Source organism: Loxodonta africana, chromosome 9, assembly GCF_030014295.1.
Source record: "Loxodonta africana isolate mLoxAfr1 chromosome 9, mLoxAfr1.hap2, whole genome shotgun sequence".
Taxonomy (NCBI): Eukaryota; Metazoa; Chordata; class Mammalia; order Proboscidea; family Elephantidae; genus Loxodonta; species Loxodonta africana.
The window spans coordinates 44,857,449-44,884,979 of record NC_087350.1 but is presented as its reverse complement, the minus strand read 5'-3'; the positions used below and the strand labels follow the sequence as shown (position 1 = coordinate 44,884,979).

At 43.2% G+C, this 27,531-nt stretch overlaps 3 protein-coding genes across 9 annotated transcripts in view; all 3 read left to right on the top strand.

The window, feature by feature from the left end:
• Window positions 1-6,415: 6,415 nt before the first annotated feature.
• On the top strand, window positions 6,416-19,111 carry EXOSC2 (exosome component 2). Of its 5 annotated transcripts, none has more exons than XR_002784997.2 (9): window positions 6,417-6,569; window positions 8,142-8,243; window positions 9,717-9,762; window positions 9,983-10,072; window positions 11,203-11,268; window positions 11,784-11,852; window positions 12,891-13,067; window positions 13,220-13,312; window positions 13,444-13,556. XR_002784997.2 is itself a non-coding variant. In XM_003407559.4 (9 exons), the coding sequence occupies exons 1-9, from the start codon at window positions 6,448-6,450 to the stop codon at window positions 14,350-14,352; spliced, it is 882 nt and encodes a 293-aa protein (XP_003407607.2). In that variant the 5' UTR covers window positions 6,418-6,447; the 3' UTR covers window positions 14,353-19,111. The 5 variants fall into 5 exon arrangements, 4 of the variants coding, with proteins under 4 accessions (XP_023400601.2, XP_010585860.2, XP_023400602.2 ...); XM_003407559.4 differs by lacking the exon at window positions 13,220-13,312 and adding an exon at window positions 14,272-19,111 and having other exon boundaries at window positions 6,418-6,569; window positions 13,444-13,572; XM_023544833.2 differs by lacking the exon at window positions 13,220-13,312 and having other exon boundaries at window positions 6,416-6,569; window positions 13,444-19,111.
• Window positions 19,112-19,117: 6 nt separating this feature from the next.
• Window positions 19,118-19,216, top strand: LOC135232431 (uncharacterized). The gene has a single exon (XM_064291324.1). The coding sequence runs from the start codon at window positions 19,118-19,120 to the stop codon at window positions 19,214-19,216; it is 99 nt and encodes a 32-aa protein (XP_064147394.1).
• Window positions 19,217-19,819: 603 nt separating this feature from the next.
• Window positions 19,820-27,531, top strand: part of ABL1 (ABL proto-oncogene 1, non-receptor tyrosine kinase) — a 193,973-nt gene continuing 186,261 nt past the window's right edge. For all 3 annotated transcript variants that reach the window (XR_010322991.1, XR_002784996.2, XM_003407556.4), the window contains exon 1: window positions 19,820-19,955. Coding sequence is in view for 1 of the 3 variants with exons in the window: in XM_003407556.4 (XP_003407604.1) it covers window positions 19,820-19,955 (136 nt within the window). In the remaining 2 variants the exon portion in view is untranslated. The remainder of the gene's footprint in view (window positions 19,956-27,531) is intronic.

The following is a 27,531-nucleotide window of genomic DNA, read 5'->3' as shown; positions in this document are numbered from 1 at the left end:
TGCCTCCTGGGACTGGTGCCTTGCAGCGTTGGGAGTCACGCACATGACCTTGAGAGCTGGGGGGATAATGGGGACCAGAAGCAGCTGGGGAGAAGAATCCGTGCCAGAAGAGCCCTGATGAGACCTTGTCAGGGCGACTGCTCTGGCTACCTTATCCCCAAAACTGGCTCCCCGAGGATGAAGGAGGCACAAATACTTTGCAGTGTGCCAGGGAGGTTGATGGTGAAGGGAACACATAAATACACTTGTGGGACTCTGGGCAAGTCCGTGCCCCGCTCTGGGCCTCAGTTTCCCCACCTGTGAAACGAGGGAGTTGGACCAATGCCGCCCCTCTTCAGCTCTGACTTCATTCTTAGGAAGGGGAAGGTTTCCCCTCCTCCTCTTCAAGGCTGGTTTAAAGCACACTCCAGTAAGAGGAGGGCAAGACTGGCTTCGCTGCTCTTGAGGCTAGCTGGTTTCTCTGCCCGGAAAGCACTTCCAAGCGGTGCCCTATTCCAGAGGGTTCAGCCGCGCCTGCCCACACCCTTGGCCCCTTCCCCTTTCCCCAAACTCCGGCCGTTCGCGCCCTCTGGTGTCGCTTCTCCCACTTTGCAGTCATTTACCGGAATTCTCGTAGGGCGTTTTGTAAAATACAGAAACTATAATAATATTAATGAAAAATATAAAATGTATAGAGTTTTCAAGAAACTGCGTTCTACTTCCAGAAAATGGTCACTTTAACTTTGTAAATATTTATCCAAAATGATATTTACAAAACTGTGATATATATTATTTGATTGTATATGTACAACTGTAAATACATTTGTACCTCTCGTATTCTAAAATAAAAATTACTTGGAACATTTATCACTTAGCATCTGAATAGGTGAACACTTTTGTCTGCTTGAAAAGGAGATATAGACAGGGCCTAGAAGCTGGAGAGGGGGCTGCAAGAGTTGTTCCACTTACTGGTTTTGAAAGTCACCATTGTGTTGCCCCTTAGGAAAACTCCATCTGTCACAACCAAGCTGTCAGCTCCCAAAGAGATTGGCTACAGTGCAAAGCAACAGGAAATCTTGGGAGGAGCCAGGAAAATTTCTTCTGGTTTTCAGCTGACTCTCTTTTTCTCAAATATTGGTGCCTCACTTTACTTCCCCAAAATCTTTACTTACTTTTTTTTTTTTCTTCCATTTTTGTGGCCAAAATGAAAGGGGTTGAAGAGGCTCAAGCAGCCAGTGGGGCGGGCCAACGTGGCCACCAAGGGCCCTCCAAATGCTAGAATCTCCTAATACTCAGGCACCTGTCACTTGACCCTCCTTGAAGGAGACCAAGGAGCAGAGAGACCATCAAGTTAGGGCCAAGGGGCTTCTCTGTCCATAAAGGGCCAGGACCCAACTTTTCTCTCCAGGTTTCCTGGCCCAAGGTGGTGTGTGCACTGGGGATTGTGAATTCACACCTGTGCTTGCACATATACCAGTCATGAGGGTATTACCCCTGTAACCCGCTGGGTGAGCATGCCTGGAGGCTTCCTGTGGGTACATCTCTCCTTGCATCCTCCTGCAGATGTGTGCACATGCACACATACATACCCCTGCAAAAACTTGGAAATTCATACTTGGACACACAGGTCACCTCCATCTGGAGCTTCACATGGTACTCCCACATACACCCTCCTTTGTGGGAGTCATCTCATGCCCTGGCTGGTGGGGCACAGGCAGGGAAGTACACTGATGTGTTCACATGCAGGCTCCATCTGGGGTTTCCTGCCTCTGGCTGGTGACAGAGCCATCCTTGATATTCCTCCCACCCCCGGTCACAAACTTCGCCTCTCCTTTTTTTTTTTTTTTAAACAGGCAGCCAGTTTTATTCATACAGTTATTTATTTGGTAGTTTTTTTTTTTATTGTGGTAAAATGTATATAACAAAATTTATCATTTTAACCACTTTCGAGTGTACAGTTCAGTAATGTTAATTACATTCACAATGTTGTGTAACCATCACCGCTATTTCCAATAAGTGAGTTTTACAAACCTTTTTTATCATCCTTACCAGAAACTCTATACTTATTAGGCGATAACTCCACATTACCCCTTGCCCCTGACCCTGGTAACCTCGATTCCACTTTCTGTCTCTATGCATTCGCCTAGTGCCTCTCCTTTGACGCCTCTCCACTAGGCTTTCGAAGCCTCTGGTAGCCCCTGGTACCACCCTCCACACACTGCCTCCCCCACCCAGGCATCTTGTCCCCACAGCCAAAGTTTATATGTCCCGAGGCCCCTTCCCTCTGGATGATGACGGGTGAAGTGGAATTAAACACCATCATGGCTCACACTTCATGCCTCCCAGACAGAAATGCCCAAATAAGGTAAAATGCTGGCTTTCTGAAGAACCTGCAGGAGTCAGACTTCAGAGAAGTCAGTGGCGTCCTTGATCAAAAATTTAAATTGTTCTCCATAGGTAGTTAAGTCCCAGCTAACACCAGGGCCACAACCCAGGCTCCAGAACCCACCTGGTGGCAGTGAGCTGTAATTGCAGACCGAGGTGCCACTGGCTTGCCAGCTGACCTGCTTCTACAGACACGTGTCAGGGCCTGTGCTAGGCACTGGGGAAACAAGGATGAACAAACAGGGCTCATGGTGCTGGGAGGCTTGACGCCGAAAGCCTTACCTCTCACCTTGGTTGCATTTCCAGCAGAGACCTTGACCCCCTTTTCCAAGCGTGCACTCCCTGGACAAAAGCATGTGAACACAATCACAGCAATTTCTGTGGGCCAGCCCAGGCTTAGGGATTTAGATGCATGCATTCTGGGAACCCTGCCAACAACCCCACAAGGCCAATGCTCTTTTTATGTCCATTTGAGGTATGAGAAAACTGAGGCATAGAGAGAGCAAGTCATTTGCCCACATCACTCAGTGGAAGAGTGGCAGAGCAGGGTTCCACCACGGGCGTCTGACTCTCAGGAGCTTTAGGGCACACCACTTCCCATTCAGTCCACAGATTCAGTCCAAAGGACCTTCTGCATTTCCCATAGGGGTGCAGTGTAGACCAGCATTGTACACTGACCTTGTTTCATGTGACCTTGTAAAACTCACCTATTAGTTCCTGTGGCGTTTTGTAGATTCTTTCGTACTTTCTACGTACAGTATCATGTTGCTTGTGAATAAAGAGAGTTTTATTTCTTCCTTTCTAATTGGATGCCATTTATTTCTTTCTCTTGCCTTATGTCATCGACCAGGACTTTCAGTAGTAGAAGGACTCTAGAGGCTGGGTTCAAATCCCAGCTGTGCCACTCCCTAGCTGTGTGAATTCGGGCAAGTCAATTAACGTCTCTATGTCTCAGTTCCCTCACATGGAAAATGGAGTGATACTTAGCTCCTAAGGATGTTGTGAGATTAGATGGAATAATGCATATAAATGAATAAAGTACATGGCTCAGTGTCCAGTACATAGTAAATGCTCAATATATGGGAGCTGTTATTAATAAAAGAATGCTTTGGTGTGTGCCAGGGGTTGTAGACACCCCCAAGAGGGCATCTGAGGCAGCTGTTAAACCCCTTTCCCCCAACTGTTTTCTATACTTATGACCCTTGGGTCTCTCAAACTGGAGGATCATATATCCTAAGTTTTCAGCTTCTTTCCTGCTTTGGAACTGGCCCACTAGGAGTATGTGTCTGTGGTTGGGTGGGGAAAATTATGGAGTGTGACTAGATAGCTCCCACCCATGACCACCTGACATCTGTTTTGTAAGACAGGCCCCCCACTCCTGGGCTCCTGGCTAGAGAAGGCTGCCCCAGGGTAGGGATGTTATGTAGAGAAGGCTGCCTCAGGGCAGGAACGTTATGTGGGTGGAACTCAAAGTTTATGCACAGATATATAGGCAAATGAGGTCAGAGACAGGCAGGAGCCAGGTCCCACAGGGCCTCAACGCCAGGATGATGAGTTTGGATTTTATTCTCAGTGTAAGGGGAAGCCACCAGAAGTTTAAGCAGGAAGAAATTTAATCTGATCTGATTTAAAAATATCCCTCTAGCCCTTGTACAGAGACTAAATGGTAGAAGGGGCAAATACAGAATTAGAGAGGCAAACTAGGAGGTTATTGTAGCCACTCGAGTGAGTGGTGACACTGATTGGCCTGGAGTAGTGGCTACAGAGATGCACAGATTGAGAGGTAGATGGAGGAATCCGAGAATTAAAATGACCAACGATTAAAATCACATGGGGAGTTAAACACATACTGATAGACCTGCGGGCCTCACGCTTGTAAAGCCTCAATGCCTAAATCTGGGCTTGGAGCTTGTATTTTCAACAAGTCCTCTGGGACGTGCAGCCATGTTTCCTGAGTCTACTCATCCACAAGGTAGTGAAGAGGCAAGTGTGGTAGAGTGAGCAGAGCCTGGGGTGGGAAGGCCAGCTGCCAGTTTGTTTTTGGGACTTAATGGCCCCAAATGACTGTCAGAACTAACAATGCCTACCTCCATGATGGGCCAAGTTGTTGTGAGGAATCAATAACACAATGTTTTTAAAGTGCCCAGCAAAGGCCCAGGCCTTTGGGAAACGTTTAGCAAACGGTGCCGGCCCCGGAGTAAGGCAGGTACAGTTGGAACACTGGCTCTGGCACCATCTGCTGTGTGAATTCTCATCCTTTTTGATAATTTAATCCTCTGTATAGTCCCTGTGCATCTATAAGAAAGCATCCATTCTACACCGACACACTTGGCTTTAAAGTCGACTCCGCAGCAATCACTTTTAATACCAACGTGATGACCAAACAAAAAACCTGTTACCCTTGAGTCAAATCCAACTCATAGCAACCCTATAGGACAGAGTAAAACTCCCTCCATAGGGTTACTAAGGCTGTAAATCTTTACAAAAGCAGACTGCCGATCTCTCCCCCCATAGAGTGGCTGCTGGGTTCAAACTGCCAACCCTTTCTGTTAGCAGCCCATCGTGCTTAACCACTGCAACACCAGGGCTCCCTCTGTAAACTAGGAGTGCTGTGAGAATTAAAGGAGTTAAGGTTTTGTTCATCCTTCCTAGCGTAAAACAAGATGTCAAGACTATACCCCACCCCTTGGTCTAGGGGCACGCAGAATCTTGCTCTGAACTGGCTGGGCTCTGTCAGCTCACAGGGCACCACTGCCCTCTTATGGCCAAGGCTTGACTCAACAGATGGGCCCTTGTACTTTCTTCTGCTCCAGTGCCTTCCTCAAGGTAGGGAGGAGGGTGAGGGTCTGACCTGCCCACTTGTCCAATGACCAGCAGAGCTCTAGCATTTATATCAGAGATTGCCTCACAGGGTTGGTAGTCATGAGCCTTGCTTAGGTGAAAGAAGTGTCCTCTTTTTGGAAATTCATAAAACAATTGATCTGATAAAACTTCAGGAAGCAGCGGGCCTGATCTACTGAGTAGAGCAAGCAGTATGTGGCTAATGCAGGCAGTTCTTCCATTTAATCCTTAAAAAAAAAAAATTTTTTTTTTTTTAATGGTCCCTGTGCATGAAGAATTATAATCTCCAATTTCCCGAGGCTGAAACACAAGTTTGTTGTGCTATAAACCATGAAGGACAAGGGCCAGGGAGAGCATAGTGGGGGGCAGGAAAAATGGGTGAGGGAAATGCTCGCATTAAGTAGGACATGGAGGTGAAGCCACATACACATGTTCGCTGCATCCTTAGAAAGATGCCTGGCACACAGAAAGCGCCAATTCACAAGAAGTATAAATACAGGTGAGAATCTTTGTGTTATGTGGGCACTTGCTCTCCTTGCCAAACATACCTGCCCTGCAAGGTCTGACTGGTTTTTTTTAAGACAGTTTCTTGTTTTTTCAAAAGAAATGTTAAAGTAAATCAGCTCACTCAAAGAACGTTACAAGGAAAGTAGAAAACCAGCGAACAATGCGGAACATCGTTGGGAGGAGTTGATGGTTGGTGCCGAACCAGCAACCTACACGGGGGCTGTAATGTAAAATACTGGCTGTAATGTAAAATAAGCCACTAGGAACGATGTGGAAAGGGGCTCTCCTTATTGTCCAATACTATTTTCTGTAGATCTTACCTATGGATCTTTCTAGATTCTTTCATACAAAAAAAAGAACCAGACTCTTAGCGGCTTAGAGTTGTCAGGAAACTCAGAGGTCCATTTCTCAAACATCTCTAAGCCTGGTAAACAGTAAACGGGATAGTGTGTACGAGGCAGTTTTGGTAAAAATCCATGCGTCACACAACGTGAAACTTTGCTATTTCACTGGCGCAGCCTTGCCAATAGTAAACATGGCAATTCGGCTCCTCTTTCCCTTCAAGTTAACCTAAGGGTTGCCACTAGTCAACATGGCCGCCAGCCCGTGACCGCCTATTGGCGGCTTCTCAAAGGCCCTGCTCTGCCCCGCCCCTGCGAGCGTCCGCGGGGAATCGCGGGGACGGATATCGTGGCTCCGGGCCCGGTTGCGCCTGCGCAAGTCATTGGCGCCAAGATGGCGATGGAGATGAGACTTCCAGTGGCTCGCAAACCTCTTAGCGAGAGCCTGGGTCGCGAGACTAAAAAACACCTGGTAGTGCCGGGAGACACGATCACTACAGACACGGGCTTCATGCGGTATGTAGGGACCTGGGGGACTCGGGACTCCAGTGAGCGAGTGCAGGGCTCAGCACGTGGCCTACTAATCCGAAACCCCGGCCTGCAGAGTCTAAGCCCTTCCTTCATTCAGCGCAGATCTCCAGAGCACCCCAGTCCCCGGGTTTCCGAGGACTCGGGCTTCTCACTCTCTGTGTTTTGTGTGTTCGCGTTTGTCTCAGCCCCCTGAAGCCCTTTTCTCCTGACCTCTGGTGGCCGTGGTCTCTCGAGTCCTCTGCCTTTGGCCCAGATCTCTAAGCCTTCCTCGTTGGAGACCTGGAAAACTGGGGAGAGTCTGGAACAAGGGCCTCTTTCCAGTTTTCAGGAGAACGGTGGGCGTTTCTGATTTGGCTTCCATCTCCCTCAGTGTCATCTTGGGACCAGGGGCTGGGTTTTGGAGTCAGTAGTTTGGGTTAAGGCAGACAAATATATTGTGCTACATGCATCGGAATATACAATCTTTGACCTAAAGGCAATGTAGTTTGTTATGGTTAACAGGGCAGGCTCTTGAGTGAAACGGTCCTGGTTCCAGTCGTGCTGCCATCATTTATTATTAGCGGCATTATCTCCTGAAACATTATTTCCTCGTTTGTAAAATAGTGATGACAGTAGCTATCTGGGAAGGTAGTGAGGATTAAATGAGATTATAATGTGAAAAAGAGAAACAGAGCCCACCAAACCAAAAAAAAAAAACCAAACCCATTGCCCTTGAGTAGATTCCGACTCATAGCGACCCTATATAATCCCACCTTAAATACTATTAACATTTTAGTTGGTTGGTTTGTTTCTTTTTTGCAGGGGGTGGGGGAGACACATGTACATATATGAGGAATACAGCATTTACAACATTGCCTTTTTGCCCAAAACCAAAAAACCGAACCCACTGCCGTCAAGTCGATTACGACTCATAGCAACCCTACAGAACAGAGTAGAACTGCCCCATAGAGTTTCCAAGGAGCACCTGGCAGATTTGAACTGCTGACCCCTTGGTTAGCAGCCATAGCACTTAACCACTACGCCATCTTTTTGCCCAGTTTGAGGTTATTGAATCCTCGGAAATCTTAAAACTCATTCCTGCGTTCTTGGCATTCGATACATTTATATTACGTGCGGTTGGGGTACAACAATGAACAAAATGAAAATCTCTGTCCTGGCGGAGTTTAAATTCTAACAGGGACAGACAGATAATTAAGTAATCACAACAAATAAATAAATTGTGCAGAATGTTTGGTGAAAGTGCAATAATAAAACAAAAAGCAGAGCAGGGTCATTGGAATGGGGTTGGGAATGTGGTGGTATGGGCAGCAGAGTGGATTACTGTTTTAAATGAGGTAGGTCAGATGGAGAAAGTGACGTTTGAACAGACTCGAAGATGAGGGAGACGTCCGTGTAGCTCTCTGGAGAGGCAGTGTTGCAGGCCCGTAGAGTAACCAGTACAAAAGCCAGGCTTTAAGGCAGAAGGAGCGTGTTAGGTTTGAGGAACACATTGTTCTTGAGGGGAGAGGTCACCTCAAGTGTTACCCTAGTATCCTTTGTATCTGTATCTTGCAACAGGGGTCATGGAACGTATATGGGGGAAGAGAAGCTCATAGCATCTGTGGCTGGCTCTGTGGAGAGAGTAAACAAGTTGATTTGTGTGAAAGCTTTGAAAACCAGGTGAGGACAAAAGGTGTGTATTCTCTTTCTTGAGACAACATATTGTGTGACCAAGTCTATTCTGTCTCCCTCCTCCCAATTGCCCTATCATTTTGTGAGTCTGTGATTTTGAACATGACTGTAAGAAAGATTGTATGGAGATTGTATGTAAGGTTTTCCCCCATTACTTAACCTTTCCAAGCCTTGGTTACTTCCTCTGCAAAATGAGGATAAAAACACAAACTGCCTTCTAGAATTTTTGTTAGAATTTAGCGAAGCGATGAATTTATGTAAAATACTTAGAACAGAGCCTAGTACCTAGAAGGGCTAAGTAAAGGTTAGCCCCAGGAACAGTGAGTGAGGGGGACGGTAGGAGCATATACAGGCAGAGAGAGAGCTGAGGTGGGAGGACAGTCTGGCTTGCCTTGTAGGCCATTGTAAGCATTTTGGCTTCTACTTTGCGTAACCTGGGAAGACATTGGAGGGGTAGAGCAGAGGAGGGACATGATCAACTTATATTTTAATAAAATCTGTCCTATAGAGTTGCTGTGAGTCGGAATCGACTCGACGGCACTGAGTTTTTTTTTTTTTGGTCTGGCTGCTATGAGGAAGTTGAAGGGGAATCGGGGCAGATTTAGGAAGATGAATTCATCTGAAGTAATGGGTAGCTTGGAATGAAGTAGTAGAAGTGGAAATGGGAGTAGTGATTTGATTCTGCATATATTTTGAAGGTAGAGCTAGCAGGATTTGCCGCTGGACTGATCATGGAGCATGAGAAACAGAAAGGAATCAAGGATGCCTCTCCAAGGTTTTTGGCTTGAGCATCTGGTGGGATGAAGTCACCACTTACTGAGATGGGGAGAGGAGAAGAGGAGGTTGCTTGCAAGCTTAGTTTTGGGCTTGTTAAATTTGAAAATGCCTATTAGTCATTAAAATGGAGTGTGTGGGGTAGTCATCAGCAGTATTTAAAGCCATTAGATTGAATGAACTTACCAAGAGATGAGTGTGAACTGAAAAGTGAAGAGGCCCAGGGACTGACCTTGAGCATTGGAACATATCATCATTAGAATCAGAGCAAAGAGGCCTGCGAAAGGGCAGCCATCGGGTAGGAGAGGTGGCGAGTAGGCCCATTTAACTGGCATCAGTGCCTCTTTGGGTGGCATCCTGTCTCAGAATCTCCTTTTTCCTCTTCTGGCTGGTGCAGAGCCCACAGGAAAACATTCTATCCTTTACATTGACCTAATAAAATAGGGATTTCAGGCTTATTAAACCACTTGGCAATAAGTAGTTTGTTTAAGAATAGTTAACAGAGAATTTATTCATGTAGGAATGTTTGGCGTTATCAATTTCTGAAAATAAGTCTGAACAGCCTAGTTAGGTAAGTGTGCCAAATGTGCCTAATCAGGCCCTCATCCAGTTGTAACTGAAATCTCAAATGGTGCTTGGCCATGTAAGACAATCTGTTCGCTGATGACCTTTTGCTTTATCTTTCAGATATAATGGTGAAGTAGGAGACATTGTAGTGGGGAGAATCACAGAGGTAAAATTGATATCAGATTGATTTTCGAAAGGCAAGCTGGTGATTTAATGAATGGCGTAGTCATTCTGTGTGTAGTTATATTAATGAGGCATTCATTCCATTTGGCTGTTGTGTGACCTTTGATGAAAACATTTGGCTTGTTATATTTGGGATTATCAGTCACTTAAGATGTGAGCACTTGCCCCTGGAGTACATATCCAGGTGTGGAATTTCTTTGTAGGTTCAACAGAAGAGATGGAAGGTGGAGACCAACTCCAGGCTGGATTCGGTCTTGCTTCTCTCATCCATGAACCTTCCTGGAGGAGAGCTGGTAAGGGTCTCCAGCAAGGTCCTGGTTACTGTACGGCGTGCTAGGGTGAGCTGTGAGGCCCTCTGTTCCACTAGAGAACTTCGTTTTACACTGAGGTTGCTTTTATTACTCCTGTTTGTCTGCTGTGACATTTGCTGCCTGGATGTAAATGTAGGTCTTTCAGCTGGCCTAGTTCTCCCAGCGTAGGCTACAATCAGTGTGTGGTGATATCAGGAATGTCTGTGGGGTAGAATCCTAAAATAAAGTTGGAAAGAGAGGTCCCAGATACTTGGTGCTAACAACTTTCCTTTTCTGGGTATATCAACTTTGCACAGTGAAGATGTGCCTTGAAAAGTTGTTTTTAGATTAGTTTTTTTTTTTTTGTTAACTGAGTGGCACTTGGTTATTCCAGACAACTGCAGTAACTAAACTGTAGTCTTTTGTAAAATATCATGGTTCACCTTTATTTTCAGACCAGCATATATTTATAGAGGCTTACTCTGTTAGGTTCTGTGGAAAATGCCAAGCAAAGGAGACACGATTGATTCCTTGAAGCACTTACAGACTAGCAGGGGGTATGAGACAATGAATCCAAATACCTGGCAGTAGGAGAATAAATACAAGTGTGTAGTTGTACAAAAGGATGAATTAATTTCAGTGAGAGTAGATCACTGAGGTGATCCTTGAAGGATGGATTGAATTTAAATGATGAGTTCACGGATTCTGAGATAAAGAGAAATGTGTGAGCAAAGATACAGTGAAGTAGGAAGTAGTCTGGTCCTGCTGGAGCATGGAGGTCTGTCATGCAAGGTTAGTGTGGAAAAGTAGGCTGTCCTAGATTGGGAGGGTTTTGAATATCAGGTAAGGCATTTGAATATTATTCATAGGGTTGCTATAAGTCGGAATCGACTCGATGGCAATGGGATGGATCAGAGGAGGGAAGGAGAGAGGAAGAAGAATTGAAAGGTCTGTAAGCTGAAAAGTAGTGGTTATCACTCTTGTTTCCTTTGAGTGGCACACGTTATCTACTCTTGACATAGTTCTTAGTGTTTGAATATTGTGGTTGGCTTCAAAGATCTCAAGAGGAAGTGAAAGAGAAGAGATGGAGAGAATCTGACTTAAGTAATGTCGTCATTCTTTGTGTATTTCAGAGGAGAAGATCTGCGGAAGATGAGCTTGCAATGAGAGGTTTCTTGCAGGAAGGGGACCTTATCAGTGTATCCTGCACCTTGCATTCCAGCAGCTTCATGCTTTTATATGGAGCTGGGAAATGTGGCTGAAATTGTGTATCTCTGACAGGAGAAATGTATAGTCCTGGCAGGTGTCTGAGTCCTAGACCAAGTGCCGGGGTCTCTGCCACAGCCTTTCTCTGTTTCCTTCACTCAGGCTGACCTCCAGCTCTGTTCAGACCTGCTGCTAAGTCATTTCTTTGGGTCTTGTAACTTATGGTGGCCCCTGCATAGGCTAAACTCAAGTTTTCTTAATGATGGTTTAACTTTTATTCCAGGACTTAGAAAAGGTGTTTTTCATATCAGGAAATTCATGACATCCAGAGAGGAGAGGTCAGGTCACAGTGATGTCCTTTGGGTCATTCCAGCTCTAAGTCAGCCCAGTGGGACTCTCAGAGACAGAAGGAAAGGATGGAGACAATGGGGCCAGGGATGTGGGTGAGGGAAGCGACATGAGAGAAGGGAGCCAAAGCTGCTGTTTTTTCCTTCATCACCCTGGCCAGGCTGAGGTCCAGGCAGTGTTCTCTGATGGAGCTGTTTCTCTTCACACGAGGAGTCTAAAATATGGAAAAGTAAGTTGGGCGCTTGCTATTCCTGTTTATTGACCGAGATTTCAAGTCCATTTCCGAATCCCTAAAACCCTTGTGAAATTCTGACCCAAAGACCCTCAGAAGTTAAGCATGTAAGGCTGGCATCCCACTGTGTCAGTGTTCCCAGAATTTAGAGGAAGGAAGGTCAGGATTCACACGGTCATGGGTCAGTAGCATTGTACAGGATGACAACTTTCATCCCTTTCCTACTGAGGAGATTGTGGGGGGGCAGAAGAAGAGACCCCTGTGACCATGTGTTGGGAGGCTCTGCTCACTCTGCTCCTTCCAAGAGGTGCTGCAGGTTTGTATCGGGGCCAGGGCTGAGAGGCAGATCTTGGAACAAAGGGAGGTCTCAGCCTGATGAAATAGGGCAGTCTTGGCCCCTAGAGAAATGCCTAATCAATAAAATGGATATTATTTCTAGGAAAGATTGATTTGTCACTTGAGTGCCTAAATGAAATCTCACTGTTTTTCTTGTATGAGTTTACATTATTGAGGCTGTTTATTTATTTTTTTAAATGATGGCATACTAAAGTAAATTATGATTGATTAGTCTCTTGGCGTTATCTGGGTAAAACTTCATTTTCTGGGTGGAACTCCCTTAATGGGGTGGCTGTAGCCAATAACATTCAAGTCCCTGAAACAGGAGACAGGGCAGCTGCCCTACGTTTGCTGCCCTTCCCGGGGCAGGGCACACATCTCACGTACGCTATAGCTGGTTGGGGTTAAGGGTATGATCCAGGGTCACGGAACAGAACAGTGCTCCTTGGCCCACAGGAAGCTCAAACCCAAGCCCTCATTGGCTCCAGCTTCTAAAAGCCAGCTCACCAGCCCTGGATTAGAATGTATTAATGATTGCAAAGGCAAACGACAGAGAAGGGTATTAAAAATTATCTTTTGTTGGAAGGTATAAATCTATGAATCTAGAATTTTTCTTTGTGAGAATGCTTACTATGTAATCTACTTTCCATTCCTCACTGATGATTGTTCAGTAACTTACAGTGTATCTCTCTCTTTTAGCTAGGCCAGGGTGTGTTGGTCCAGGTTTCCCCCTCCCTGGTAAAACGGCAGAAAACTCACTTCCATGACTTGCCATGTGGTGCCTCAGTGATTTTGGGTAACAATGGCTTCATCTGGATCTACCCAACACCTGAGCACAAAGAAGAAGAGGCAGGGGGCTTCATTGCAAACCTGGAGGTGAGTAAACCCCGCTGCTGATCTTGGTGGGATGAAGTGGCACTTGATAATTGGTGTGTTTTTAAACTATATTACTGCTATAGTGTGAGTGAGTTTGAATATCCACTGAGGTGTGTTCATGAACACTGTATTGCCTTCTCTTTTTGGAATAGTTGAAATAAGGGACTGTTGGCAGAGATGGCGGAGTTGTGTTGGCAATAGCTGAAAAGCCATGGAAGAAACTATCTTTTTTAATCTCCCTTGAGGTTAGCTGTTTGATTTGTTTGGAGTCCCAGAGCGACCATATGGTTTCTGTGATTTACTGTGACCACTCACTTATTTTGGTCCTGTTTCTATTTCCTTTTCCTTCCTGGTGCTCTTTGCATCCACTTTGTAGCCTGTATCTCTTGCTGATCGAGAGGTGATATCCCGGCTTCGGAACTGCATTGTCTTGATGGTAACTCAGAGGATGATGCTCTATGATACTAGTATCCTGTACTGCTATGAAGCGTCCCTTCCACATCAGGTACTCTGTTCAGGGCTTCCCTCTTCTTCGCCGACCTGTGAGCAGGCATTAGGTGTTCATCCGTCAGCTCCAGTGTTTCCACAGTGACACAAAGTACATCTTCCCAAATACCTTTACCATGTCCATCAGTATGAATTGGTCTGAGGGGCAGCCTTAATGAGCATGTGGTAGATCTTCCCCTAGATACTTGCATTATTCTCAGTGCCTTGTGGGGTAATGGTTAAGCCCTTGGCTGCTAACTGAAAGGTTGATGGTTCAAAGCCACCAACCCCTCTGCTAGAGAAAAGACCTGGTCATCTGCTCTCATGAAGATTACAGCAGTTCTACTCTGTCCTATAGGGTTGCTATGAGTCAAAATCAACTCAATGGCACACAACAAGAAAAGTATCAACCTGAAGATTTAGGGAGATGGACGTTCCAGATGGGATTAGTTTATGACAGCAACCCTTTGGACTTCATCTTGCCCATCCCAAATTTAATGAATGTCAGAATAGTTGTTCTTGTCAGCTATATCCCATAGAATCTTGCTGATGTATTAAGCTAATTCTAGCAGATCATATCTTGAAACACTTAGCCTCTGTAAGGGAAAGGCATACAGAAGGTTTATATTAACTGTGTTTGGTTTCTAAGTTTGGATTGGCTTGGTGATCTGCTTATGGTTGGTTTCTTTTCTGTCAAATGCCTTTTTCCTTTTTTCAGATCAAAGACATCTTAAAGCCAGAGATAATGGAAGAAATTGTGATGGAAACGCGCCAGAGGCTGTTAGAACAGGAAGGATAAGGAGAGGCACCTGCAGGACAGGACTGTCTGTACCTGGCTGAAGCCGTTCTAGAAAGTGAAGAATCAAATTGATGGTCCCCATGTGCAGCCCAGTAAAGAGCTGAGAAACTCATCACTTGATGCGCATCAACAGCTGTGGGCTGCCACCAGCCTACATACCTGCTTCCTCCTTCTAAGAGAGGACTGGGTGGAGAGGTGAACAGTGCCTCTGGCCCTTCTGGTAGGCTGAGTCCCAGCACTAGGGGGTAGTTTCAGGTCTTTGAAAGCGTGCAGAGTTCCAGCGAAATGGACTTCCATCCTGGAATAATGTGGAGGATCCTTTGTCTTCCACTCACCATCATTCAAAGTGCACAATACCCCATGAAATTGCCCCTATAAAACACATGGCATCTCTGACCCCCAAAGTGTCTTTGTCTTCTATTTCCAGCTCTAAAGTGCAAGTACAACATTCCAGTTAATCTAGCAGTCAAATGGAAGAATAAAGTTAACCAAGCCGTTGTTCGCTTGGTTTGACTCTTATTTCCCATTGAATGTTTTTTCTAGTGATGGCTGAAAATATATCCGCCCCTTAACCTCTGTCCTGCCTTGAGGGGTGAGTTGTAAGAAGCTGAATTATTATCGACAGCAGAGAGAATGAATGTTCTGGATCCATGTACCTTTGGGTGTTGTGACAAACATGAAGAAAACAAAGTAAGAAAAACAGATAGAAAAAGAAAAGCTGTTTTCCTCCTGTCATTGAAGTAATGCATTTACTTTTGAATTAATTTGAGGTTAAAAGATAAAAACAAGGTGTTGATGTTCTCACCGAGGGATTGTTTTTTCTGACGACTGCCTAAAAATGGTGCCCTGATTTAGGTTGTTGGGAAACATTTTTTAAAGGCACTGTTTTAAAGGGCTGTTTATTTCAAATATGTGGTAAACTACTTTTTTATATTACAAAGGTGGTGTTAACGCCATTGATTTGTGTTCTGTGTAATAATTGTAATAACAGGAGGATTTAGTGAATATAAGTTCCTTCTGACAGCTCCTGACTATACTTGGGTTACCTAATAATATTTGGCCCTATGTTAGTTTCAATGGCAGTAACTTTTGAACACTGCACTGCGCTTGAAAAATGTGAAGTACAGATTCGCCCTATTTCATTAAATGGTATTTTTTTCCTCTTATTACTCAATGGGCAACTTCTTATGTCACTTTTTTTCTACCCCACCTTGTATCACTGGTTTTCATGAGTTTGCAGACTCATCAAGATTCTATAGGCTATGCTTTAACTTTAGATTTTCTCATTTGTTGTATTTTTGAGAAAAATTTCCAGGCCTTAAGCCTTTTGTTAGAAGGGAACAGGAGGGTTGGTGTCTGAGTGCCAGTTTTGGTTTTGACTAGGGCCATAGCGAAAGCTCACTGAAAGTTTATCCTTATCACTTGGTCTTTCCCAAGGTGCCAGGCCTATGCTGCTCATTCAGTGTTGAATCGTGATTGCCTATTAAGTGGAAATTAATAGAAGGTTTGAAAGCACCTTTTGGTGATTATTTTTTGTGGCCCACTAGAGGGCACCCTTGTTAAGTATAATTTCAGTAAGTTTAAAAAAGCTGAAAATTTTACACTGGTGCTGAATTCCTTTAGCAACCTAGTGGGTTTGCTTTGCTTTATAAAAGCGAGAACAAAATTAGACTCAACTAAATCATTGTTTATGAAAAGGCTTTGAGCTTAAAGGGATTTAGTCAACATTTGGTAACATTTATTTGCTTTTGACAGATGTTTGCTGGGCTCTGGATCCAACTTTCAGTCCTCAAAAGTATCATTCTGTAGTGCTATACAGGAAGTAAAAAAATATAGTGCCTCTCTAGAGAAAAATATTACAGCCTGGGCTTGGGGTTCACCTAAAACTAACAAGCAGTGGAAAATGGACATTAGCGGTAATAAGCCTTCAGGTGAAGTGCAGTTGATCTTTACATTGCCTATCATGAAGCATGGTCTCAGTCTTTTACTGTGGAAAATCAAACAGTATCTAAGATGATCCTCATGATAACCTCATAAAGTGAGCAAATAGGACCCCCACTCATAGGCGAAGAAATAGATGGAGAGAATTAAAGTGATTTAAGCCCATTAGCAATTGTGAATAAGATACATATTTAAGGTTTAGAGAGGTATTATAAAGCCCTTCTTTAGAGTGTGGGTTGAGACTGATACTTGGGTTTGTTACTTACTTTGTGTACTTGCTGTCCCTTAGCTATGAGTCGGAATCGATGCCACTGGGTCTGGTTTTCTCCCATGTATGCTTCATGAGGACAAGTATGTTTTTTCCCCCACTGCTGTATTCCAGCTCCTAGAACAGTGCTTGGCACATCATGTGTGCTCAAGAAATGCTTGTTCAATGAATGGTAAATAAACTGTTCAAGGAACATGTATTGGATCTGATTTGATTGCCCAAATTTAAGCTAAATTAGAGAATGAAGATACATGAAGATGTGGAGGAAACGAGTAAAGCATGAATAGGAATCAAAACAAATTTTCCAAAAACAAAAATGGGGGAGGGGGGAAGGGAATAATCAGGATTATGGGAAAATAAAGGGGACCAAGGGTGTTAAAATTTGAAGAATGACTCAAAAGTTGCTACACTAGACGTCAGTCAGATATTCTGTGACAGCAAAGCTAAGCCAATTAACATCTGAATTTGTACATTAGTTAGAAATCTAGGCACGTGTTTTCATATGCTTCACCTCCAAGTGACTCCTTTCCCCCTGAAGGTAATACCTATGCAATCACAGCACCATTTTACGTTCCAGCAAAAATATTTCTAGAATACATAACTCATTTGTTGGGCTAATGTGTCACCTACATATAGCAGGGGAATGTACAACACTTATAATGGGGCTGTGGCTTCCCCCTAATCAGCAACTTCTGAAAAATCTATTGTTTAGTATTGCATCAACAGTTATTTGATAGTGAAAAAATGGGGAGTAATATTCCACGCATTATTGCACTGTAATGAGGATTAAGTGAAAATGCAGTTGATGAAAAGTGCTTAGTAACAGTGCTGGGCGTAGAGTAGGCGCTGTGATAAGTAGATCTCCTTAGAAATGAGTACATCCCGACCACATGCAATGCTTTGAGGAGACAGGGAAGGTAAATAGGGAGCCAGGGTGCTTTTCAGTTGCGGAAGATGGGTTATGACAGGTGTGTTTGGTGTGTCTGGGTCACTAATTAGCCCCGCAGCCCTGCGAAACTCAACGATCTGGGCTTTACCTCAGCTAACATGGATATTTTTATGGGTATACGAGTTCATCTGTGAAACGAGGTTGTTCACTCTTAAAGGTTCATTCTAGCTCGAACATCTTTGAACGCGCCTGGCAAAGCCTTGGAGAGGTGCTTAACAACTGCAGTTTGTTAAGTGAGTGAGCCTCGTGATACCCGGAGAAAGCAAACAATTGCGTTCGTTAGCAATACGTCGGATGCTTTCCAGCTATATTTTTCACTAGCTCTAATATTTATGCTTCTTGGGGAAAAGGTGGAAATTTGGGTGGAAAGGTGAAAAAGGCACCAAATAGTCTTCGTTTCCAGGAGCAAGCCAAATTTTCTCCCCTAAAGAAGCTTAAGGAAGTAATCCAACTCCGGTTCGGGGGATAATCCAATCCGCAGTTTTCCCCTTACTTTGGCTCTTCGCCGGTTTTATTACTTGCGAAGGGGAGACATTGGCCAGCCCTACGCGAGGCCATCTAGTCCACGGTCTCCCAGGAAGGCGGGACCGAAGCTCAGGAGTTGAGAGCAAAGGGCAAGAAGTACCGGGTGCCGGCCAACAAGAGCGGGCTTCGCAGAACCACAACTCCCGGCCTGCCCTGCGGAATACATCGAAAGTGGTTGGTTGGGAGCTCTAGCACCATTGCCCCTCTGGCCAATGGGATGGAGGAGAGAGGCCTGACCCCGATTCTCGGGAACCAATGGCAGTACAAAGGAGGCGGGTGCTTCCTTACTACTCACCTTGCCCCTCAGAATAAACCACTTCTAAGAGGTTGTGTTGGTCCAGATTCTCGCAGGCAGCGAGACCAGAGCCGGAAAGTGCGGCGGCGTCCCTCGAAAGCTGGTCCAGGGGCATCCCGGTCTTTGAGAGGCGCGCTCCGGACGCCCTAGGGGGCGGGGACAGGGGTGGAGCCTGGCCTCGTTGTGAAGCTGCTCGTAATCCATCATGGCGGCCGCGGGGGTCGATGTCTTTCCCTGAGCAGCGCTGGAGCCGGAGCCGGTTCCCGGGTCCTGCAGCTGAGGAGCCCCTCCGTTGTCTACAGCCCCTCCCGGCGGGGGGAGGCTGGGTCCCGCGGCCGAACTCGGGGGATGTGACTGCCTGGCGGCGGCGGCAGCCGTGGCAACGTCCGGGGCCGAGGGAGGGGGTGTCTCGGGCTGAGCCCCCTAGGCTCGGGGCAGCTGAGGCGGCCGGGCCTCCTTAGCCCCTACACCGGCTTCCGACTTCGGGGCCGCGAGGGTACTTAGTCCCATACAGCCCGTCCGGGCTTCTCGGGTACTGGGGGTGGCCTCTGCTCCCCTCCAGACCTGAAACACCCCGTTTACTGAGAGGTGGAGGAGCATCGCCCCGGAGTAAACCGCCGGTGCCCCGACCCGGCAGCTTCCTTACTCCCAAGCCGCCTCTTGCTCCCATTCCCGGTCCCAGGTTTGGCCGTGGAGCTCCCCCCAGATTCCGATTCCCTCTCTGCTGTCAAGTGACCTCTCCTTCCCCCCAGGTTGCTCCTGCAAGCCTCTAATGCCCTGACTTCCAATGTCACCTACGGCCCCCTCGGTCTCAGCCCAGCCAAAAACTTTAATGCAAAGGAAAAGTCTGGACTGGTTTCACAGGCCTTTTAAAAAGCGAACTTAAAAGTTGCTGGCAATGCATTCCTTCTCGACAGAGTGAAGGGCAAGCTCTCGCTGAAATCTGGGTGATCCGTGTCCTTTTCCGGACAGAAGGGTAGAGAAGCGGGAGCAGCAGCCAGTTCGGCAGGAAATTTGTTGGACGATGAAGAAACTAAGATAGGGGGTGGGTGACTTGCACAGGAAAAGTTCTGGAGGAGCATCTAAAGAAGATCAACGTTTCCTTTACATGTGGGAGTTCAAATGACTTTAGTATTGTTGACCCTTTACAACATTCCCTGTGAATATTTTTAAGTTTTTCCTCTTGAAAAGAAAGACGTTGATATTCAGTCAGTAAAGGACACTTAAAGTCAAACTTTTGGGTAACATTACAATTCCATTACTTCAAATTGATTAACCGCAAAAATTATTGGAACTCCTGTTTACAAGAGTCAACCTAAGAACTGTGCTTCACTCTTGTTTTGGAAGGTGTCTTTTTGTGATTGACCTCAATTACTGACTTGTGGAGATGCGGTGAATGTGAAATCCCACATATATACCATTTTCTTTTTAAGCTTACTGACTGTTCTGGAAGACCTTGAACCCTTTTCTGGGTGCCTAGCATTACTTTATGGGGCAGCAGCCTGGAAAAGTTCTTGGGGACCAACGAAGGCCAAGTTTGCCTGCCCTGCACTTTATCAAAGGAGCAGGGAAGAAGGAATCATCGAGGCATGGGGGTCCACACTGCAATGTTTTTGTGGAACATGGTGAGTGCTTTTTAAGGTTCCTGAAGTTGTGTTTTTCCTTATGTCTGCAGCTTAGGTCATCAAGGAACTTTTGGATAGTGTTCGTGCTAGTTCATTCCAGTACTGCTTAAAGCTTCTGTTACTGTAGTCTTAGTTTCTGGTTGAACTTTCTTTGTATAAGAAAAAGCTATGGTTTTATTCAAAATCTCTTTGAATTGCTTATGCCTTTCCTGATTGTGATTTCAATTCACTGTTGACCTTGGATAAGCCCTACCATGTGGTTCCAGGGCCTCAGTTTTCCTGAGGGTTGGACTTCGGTGGTTTCTTAGGAACCATAGTTTTATGATTCTGCTCTAATGTAGGGCATGGGCTCTTCACCTGAGGTGCATACACATGTCTGGGCTGTCTGTGCTTTTATCTACAGAGAGCTTTTTATCATATTTCAAAGTGGCTTGTGCTCCCCAAAAGCTTAAGAATTGTAAAACCTAGTTGACACTAATATCCTTGACCTTTTCAGTCATAAGTAGCTCACTTTGGAGCTATGTGGGAAAAATCAAGTGGGGAAGCAGCATTCCTTGTGAACTGAGAATACACAGCATCTAGTTATTTTGCCTTAGCGGAAGGAATAAACCTTTCCCCATTGAATGAGCGTTCATCCTCCTCCCTCTCTGTTGGAAATGACTTTTTGGGCAAAATAGTTTGTATTTCACGTTTTTGTGAACATAATGCCGACAGTACAAATTATACCATTCGCTTCCAGTAATTCTGTGTGAAATTAAAGCTAAGGGTTGGTTTAAACTGACGTCTGTAACAGAGGCCAGTGCTGTTGCAGCCTGCTGTTTTTGTATTGTGCGTTTTATATTAAATATCCATTGAGCCCACCAGTCCTGTAGGCAAATATAAGATATGTGCAGGTGACACGTACTTTGAAATTCTGTCACAAATACTTCTTAACAATGGATGATGCAAGTAAACAAAGGCCTCTGCTCAGTGAACTTGTAGTTGACAGGTAAAGTTTTTACTTTTTTACAGACGGGTATTCACCTCATCTAACTAAATCTGGGTAGTTGGATTTTACTTTGCCTTGAAACATTAGTTATATTTTAACATTGGTTTTAGATATGCAAATAGGGTAATCCATCACCTTATGGTGCTTCCTAAAGTCAGGATTTAAAAATGGAATTCTTTACTTTTTAATTAATCACGGTCATGCAATCTTAAGTAGTAGAAATTGGTACAGACATTTTGGAGAGCTTTGGCAGAATTTATCAGAATTTAAAATGCACATACCAGTGACCCAGTAATCTCACTTCTAGGAAACTAACCAAGTATAGAATGGCATAGTGCCTAAATGTCCCTGATGCCCTTTCAGGCAATCAAGACGTTAAACTCTTTTTGTATTAATACAATACTAGGATGTATTTGCCCCTTTCACTGTGCTGATGTGTGCGCTAATGGTGCAAAACTTATGTAGGAGCCTTAGCATGAATCAAAACAGGGGCACCTAACTGTACTAAAAATAGCCATTATATTCTTAATGCCATGTACCCACTGTTTAAAACAAACAAAACAAAACAAAAAACAACAAGTCAGTTTCACCTAAGAATGTTTTTGACGAAGCAGTAAAAATTGCTAATTTTATTAAATCTTGTCCCTTGAATACATGTCTGTTTAGTATTCTGTGGGACAAAATGGGAGGTATGTGTGAAGTACTTCTGTGTACTAAAGGATGGTGGTGGTTATACTAAGAAAGAAAAGCACGGGGGTGACTGAGTTGCAAGCTAAACTAGCTGCATTTTTACTTGAAACATTGACTGACAAATCATGGTTATTCACACTTAAGTATTTGGTAGATATTTTCTCAACAATGTATGATGGAGATTGTCCCTTTAAAGAAAACAACTGATGGTATTTGTTGGCAGTGATAAAATTCAAGGGAAAATTAGAATTTTGTAAAACTTGTATCTGCTACTGTGATGTAGAGATTTGGGATACAGAGATAGGTGGTAATATTTACAAATACGATATTTTGATATCTTATAATGAAATGTAAGGAGCCCCGGTGGTTCAGTGGTTAAAGCACTGAGCTGCTAACTGAAAGGTTGACAGTTCGAACCCACCAGCTGCTTCCACGGAGAAAGATGTGGCAGTTTGCTTCCGTAAAGATTTACAGCCTTGGAAACCCTGTGGGACACTTCTACTCTGTGCTGAAGGGTCGCTATGAGTCAGAATTGGCTCAATGGCAGTGGGTTTGGTTTTGTAATTTAATATATCATTTGGAAAATCTACACACCTCAGTGAACTAATATTTTATGAATGACCAATGCATAATATTTAAAATCACACACCAGCAAAAGATTTACTCAAAGTTCAAAATAGACCAATAGATTTTAATGAAACAAAACAAAAAGTTCATTGCATTGTAACCAACTTTAAGAAACTACCACTTACCAGGTTTTGGTGTAGAATCAAAGAAGAATATTTAAAATTATTTGAAAGGGCTACTTATAAGAAAAAGTAATTTGCCATTAAGATACTATTTTTATTTTTAAATGAATAAATATTTTTTTTAATTTCAGTTTTAATTTTTTTTAAATAATTTTTATTGTGCTTTAAGTGAAAGTTTACAAATCAAGTCAGTCTGTCACATAGAAACTTGTGTATACACCTTACTACATACTCCCATTTACTCTCCCCCTAATGAGTCAGCCCACTCCCTCCTTCCAGTCTCTCCTTTTGTGACCATTTTTCCAGTTTTTAACCCCCTCTACCCCCCCATCTCCCCTCCAGACAGGAGATGCCAGCATGGTCTCAAGTGTCCACATGGTGCAAGTATCTTACACCTCATTAGCATCTCTCTCCAACCCATTGTCCAGTCCATTCCATGTCTGAGGTGTTGGCTTCGGGAATGGTTCCTGTCCTGGGGCAACAGAAGATTTGGGGACCCTGACCGCCGGGGTCCTTCTAGTCCTAGACCATTAAACCTAGTCTTTTTATGAGAATTTGGGATCTGCATCCCACTGTTCTCCTGCTGCCTTAGGGGTTCTCTGTAGTGTTCCCTGTCAGGGCAGTCAACTGGTTGTAGCCAGGCACCATCTAGTTCTTCTGGTCTCAGGATCATGTAGTTTCTAGTTCATGTAGCCCTTTCTCAGTTGTAATTTCTTACATGGTAAATATCGATAGCGATAATCTGTATAAATGAAAGCTGTCTGGGGTCCTCAATGATTTTTAAATACGTAAAGAGGTCCTGACATCAAAAAGATTGAGAACAGTTACTATAGGAAGTCCACCAAGAAGGGTATTTATTGCAGGCATACTGTAAGGCACTAACACCAAAAGATATCGGTGCTGTGGTAAGTGGAGAAAACCAATTTGGGGGTTATGTATGATATGACCCTATTTGTGTAATACAAAAAATATGTATTTAGTTGTGTATGTGTGAAAAAAAGTATGGAAGGATTCAGACCTAAATAGTTATCTCCAGGAAATTGGCATTTTCGTGGGCTAGGAGAAGACTTCGACTTTCTTCTTTGCATTTGTGATGTTCCAAGTTTCTTTTTATAACAAACAGGTATTATTTTCATAATACAAAATATATGAAGATTTAAAAAAATGAATCAATGAGAGCCCAATCAAGTAATCACTTCTTTGAAGCACTTATTTAAAGAATTTGCCTAAGTCACGTTTTATTGAAGTTCAGTTCCTTAGGACCCTGGATATTCTTTTTCTAGGGGAATACAGTCTTATTTTGTGTTACAAACTACCCTTGATCTTTCATAGGCTGTTTAGAGTTGGTTAATGGTGATTACCCCTTACCGTCAAGTTAGTTCCTGTTCACTGCTCATCTTTTGGTTAGCAGCTGAGCTCTTAACCATGAACCACCAGGGCTTGAATAGAGTTGGTTAATATCCATGCAGGTGGAATTCAAAAACTTGCAACCAAAAACAGTGTTGAATCTGGAAGCCAAGGATAATATTGTTTTGTTTTGTTGGTGGTGGTGTGGACAGATGGCATCTTTTTGCCACGATCATTGAAGGTCAAAAGGGCTGGTCATACACCCAGGAAAAAAAATGGAAACCATGATATTATTTCATGCACCATATGTTCCTTTCAAATTTCCGTGCCTTGACTAAAAAAATTCACGTTGAGAAGAGTTGGTAAAACAAGATTGAAAGCATTCATTAGTAAGCCTTAGTATTTCCTTCATTCTTCAACAAATATTTATTGAGCATACACTATGTGCTAGGTAGTCTTGGTGATAGGTTAGTGAACAAAAAAATATCCCTACCCTTCCAGAACATATAGTGGGAGTAGACTATAAATAAGCTAAATAAAATATAGAGTATGTTGGATGGTAGTAAGTGCTAAGGAGAAAAATAACATAGAGGATGGGGAATGTTGGTTGTTGTTAGTTGCCCTCAAGTTGATTCTGACTCATGGGGGAAAGTGTAATTTTAGTTAAGGAGGGTAGAGAATGCCCCCACTGAGAAAGTGGCATTTGAATAAAGTCCTGAAACATTAGTTTAGCATTGGTTTTAGACAGGCAAATATGGTAATGTGTTACCTGATTGTACTTCCCAAATTCAAGATTTAAAATTGAATTATTTATATTTTAACTAGTGACAGTCATGCAATCTTAGTGAAAATTGGCGAGGGAGCAAGCTGTGTGGACATATGGGGTAAAAGCATTTCAGGCAGAGAGGATTAGGGTGCAAAGGTCCTGAGGCAAAGCTTGCTTAGCATGTTCAAGGAACAGAGCAAAAGGAGAGTTGTAGGAGATAAAATGGGGTGGGTGGAGAGAATGGCTGGAGAATAGTGTGGCCCTGTTGGCCGATTCAAGGATTTTAACTTTTACTCGTGTGGAATGGGAAGCATTTGGAAGGTTTTGAGAGAGGAGTAATGGGCCTGATTTTTGGTTTAATAAAATTTCTTTGGGTGCTGTGTTCTGAAGGAGAGCAAGGAATGAAACAGGGAGTCCATTTAGGGGTTGATTGTAGCAATCCAGATGAGAACGATGATGGCTCGGACCAGGGTGGGGGCAGTGGGTGAAGGGATCAGATTCTGTAAATATTTGAAGGTAAAGCTGACTGGATTTACTCTTGGATTAGATGTGAGAGATGTCAAGGGTGACTCCAAGGTGTTTGGACTGGCTAACTGGAAGAATCGAATTGTCTTTGACTCAAAATGTAGAGTAGGGGAGTGGAGTTTTTTGAGGGGGTGGGGAGGAGATGAAAATCTGGAGATTCTTTTTGGTCACGCTGCCTTTGAGATACCAATTAGGCATCTGAGTGAAGATGTTAAATAAATACTTGGGTCTATAAGCTTGAATTCAGGGAAGCAGTCCAGGGTAGAGAGAGAAATGACGAGTCATCAGGTTAGATGGTAATTTAAAGTTGTGCAGATGGATGAGATTGCCAAGGGAGAAGTCTCTGTCTATGTGTTTTTCATATACCTAAGGTAACATGTAGTAGCTTATGAAGTTAAGACTTTATATTTTTATATAAAATTAGTTTGAATCCTTTTTTTGGGGGGGGGTGGGGATGGCATTCAAATTCTGCATGAGAATTATTTTAGCTCATCTTTAAGTTTCAAATCCTGTTTCTCTGTGAATTATTATTGTCTTTCCACCAAATTAAGAAGGTACAGATTTAAAAAAGAAAAATTTGCACAGAAATTTTCCCCTTTCCTTGGCAGTGAATGTCTTAAATATTAAATGATTTCAATTTTAAGTTTTGTAGTGACTTTTTAGTTAATGTTTAAAAAAAAGCCAAAACTTAAAAAAGAAAAAAAAAACAAATTGTATACTTTCTAATTTTGAGTTGGTCCATCTATATCCTTCAAGGTACTGTTTATTTATTTGTATCCACTGTTTTGTTATGAGCTTAACTGAAAAATGATTTTAAGAAATGGTTTACTATTAGTTCAACAGTACTTTACCGTTCTCAAAGCTTTATTCAAGATAATAACAGGAACTTGATAGATCAGCCATGTAATTCCCATCAGTGTTAAATTATACTAAACATCCATATAGATTAGGAGATGGGAGAAAGGGCTACTATGAGTCTTATAGGCATTAAAGTTAATTCAATCAAATTTTTAAAGAGATTGTTTGAGAAGGTTATATCCATCCATTTTTGTTACACAACCCATCCATCCAGTCCATTGGGTTGTGGCACACAAACTGTGAAAAAGCAAAATTGCGCACATTTGCATACATTTGTATGATCTTCTTACCTTTCATGAAACCTTATTGTCCATTTTAAGAACCATGCTTATAGTATAGAAGAAAACAGAAATTTTAGCAGTGGGGTAGGTAAAGAAGAATGATCAAAAATGATTTAACCAAGAAGACCTTTCCTCTTATTTAAATGAAACATCAAAGGAAGTAGTAGAAATTGGAGACAACATGAAATCATTTTTTATTGGTGTGCTTCCGGTCTTTGTGTAATATACACTAGTGTGTTGTGAAGTGTGTTGCAAATAGATGCCTTTTTGAGGGGAAGAGAAAGGGATGAATTAACAATATTGAGCTGAGAATTACACCCATAGGAGTATGTCAGTCACATTATCTGAGTCTAGGGGGGAAAAGATTAAAATTGCTACTTAGAAGATTGGCTTCAGTAAAAGGAAGGCCTTCGTGCTTATTCTTGTGTAGTTCCCTGACCCCTCGCCTTGCTCATTTCTGCATTGTGTGTTCAGAATCTACCCATCCTTCAAAACTCTTGAGTCGTGTCACCTGCTTGAGTCCCTCCTCCTTCCTGAAATCATATTTAACATTTCTGGTCCTCATTAATTTTCTATAAATTCTGCTCTTATAAAGCCTCAGCCATACAAACAAAACCTTAATCATACACTGTCTTGAGGTTATTTCCTAATAGTTTTATGTGAGTTGAGTCCCCAGGTAAACTGTAAGCTTTTGAAGGCAGAATCCACCTCATTTTCTATTATCTCAGCTCACTGCTGAAGAAATAGGCCCTCAATTAAAAAAAAAAAAAAACAAAAAAACCTCGTTTAATAAGAATTATATTACATAGATTAAATAAGAAAGTGGAATTTTTTTAATCTGCTTACAAGGAATAGAAGAGTTTTCAATTAAGTGATTTCCTCTTTCCTTATGGATCCTAGGACTGTTTATCTAGCGTTGTCCTGGGGTTCTTTCCCCAATGAGTATACTTGTGTATGTTTTTAAATAGTCTTAAAAAAATTAAGTGTAATATGCGTATAGAAAGGGACACAAACTGTAAGTGTACAGCTTGATGAATGATCACAAAATGTAAATCCCCTGTAACCACCATTGGAGTCTCTGGGTGGTGCAGGTGGTTCGTGTGCTTGGCTGCTGCGTGAAAGATTGGATGTTCGAGTTCATCCAGAGGAAAGGCCTGGTAATGTACTTCTGAAAAATGAGACATTGAAAACCCTATGGAGCACAGTTCTACTCTGATACACATGGGATCACCTACAATATATACTGTTCCGTAACTTACTCTGTTTTTGTTTCCCCGCTTAATATATTCTCAGAATCTCTTCTTATCAATATAGATATCTTCCTTTTTTTTTTTTTTTTTTACAGCTGCATAGTATTCCACTGTGTGAAAGT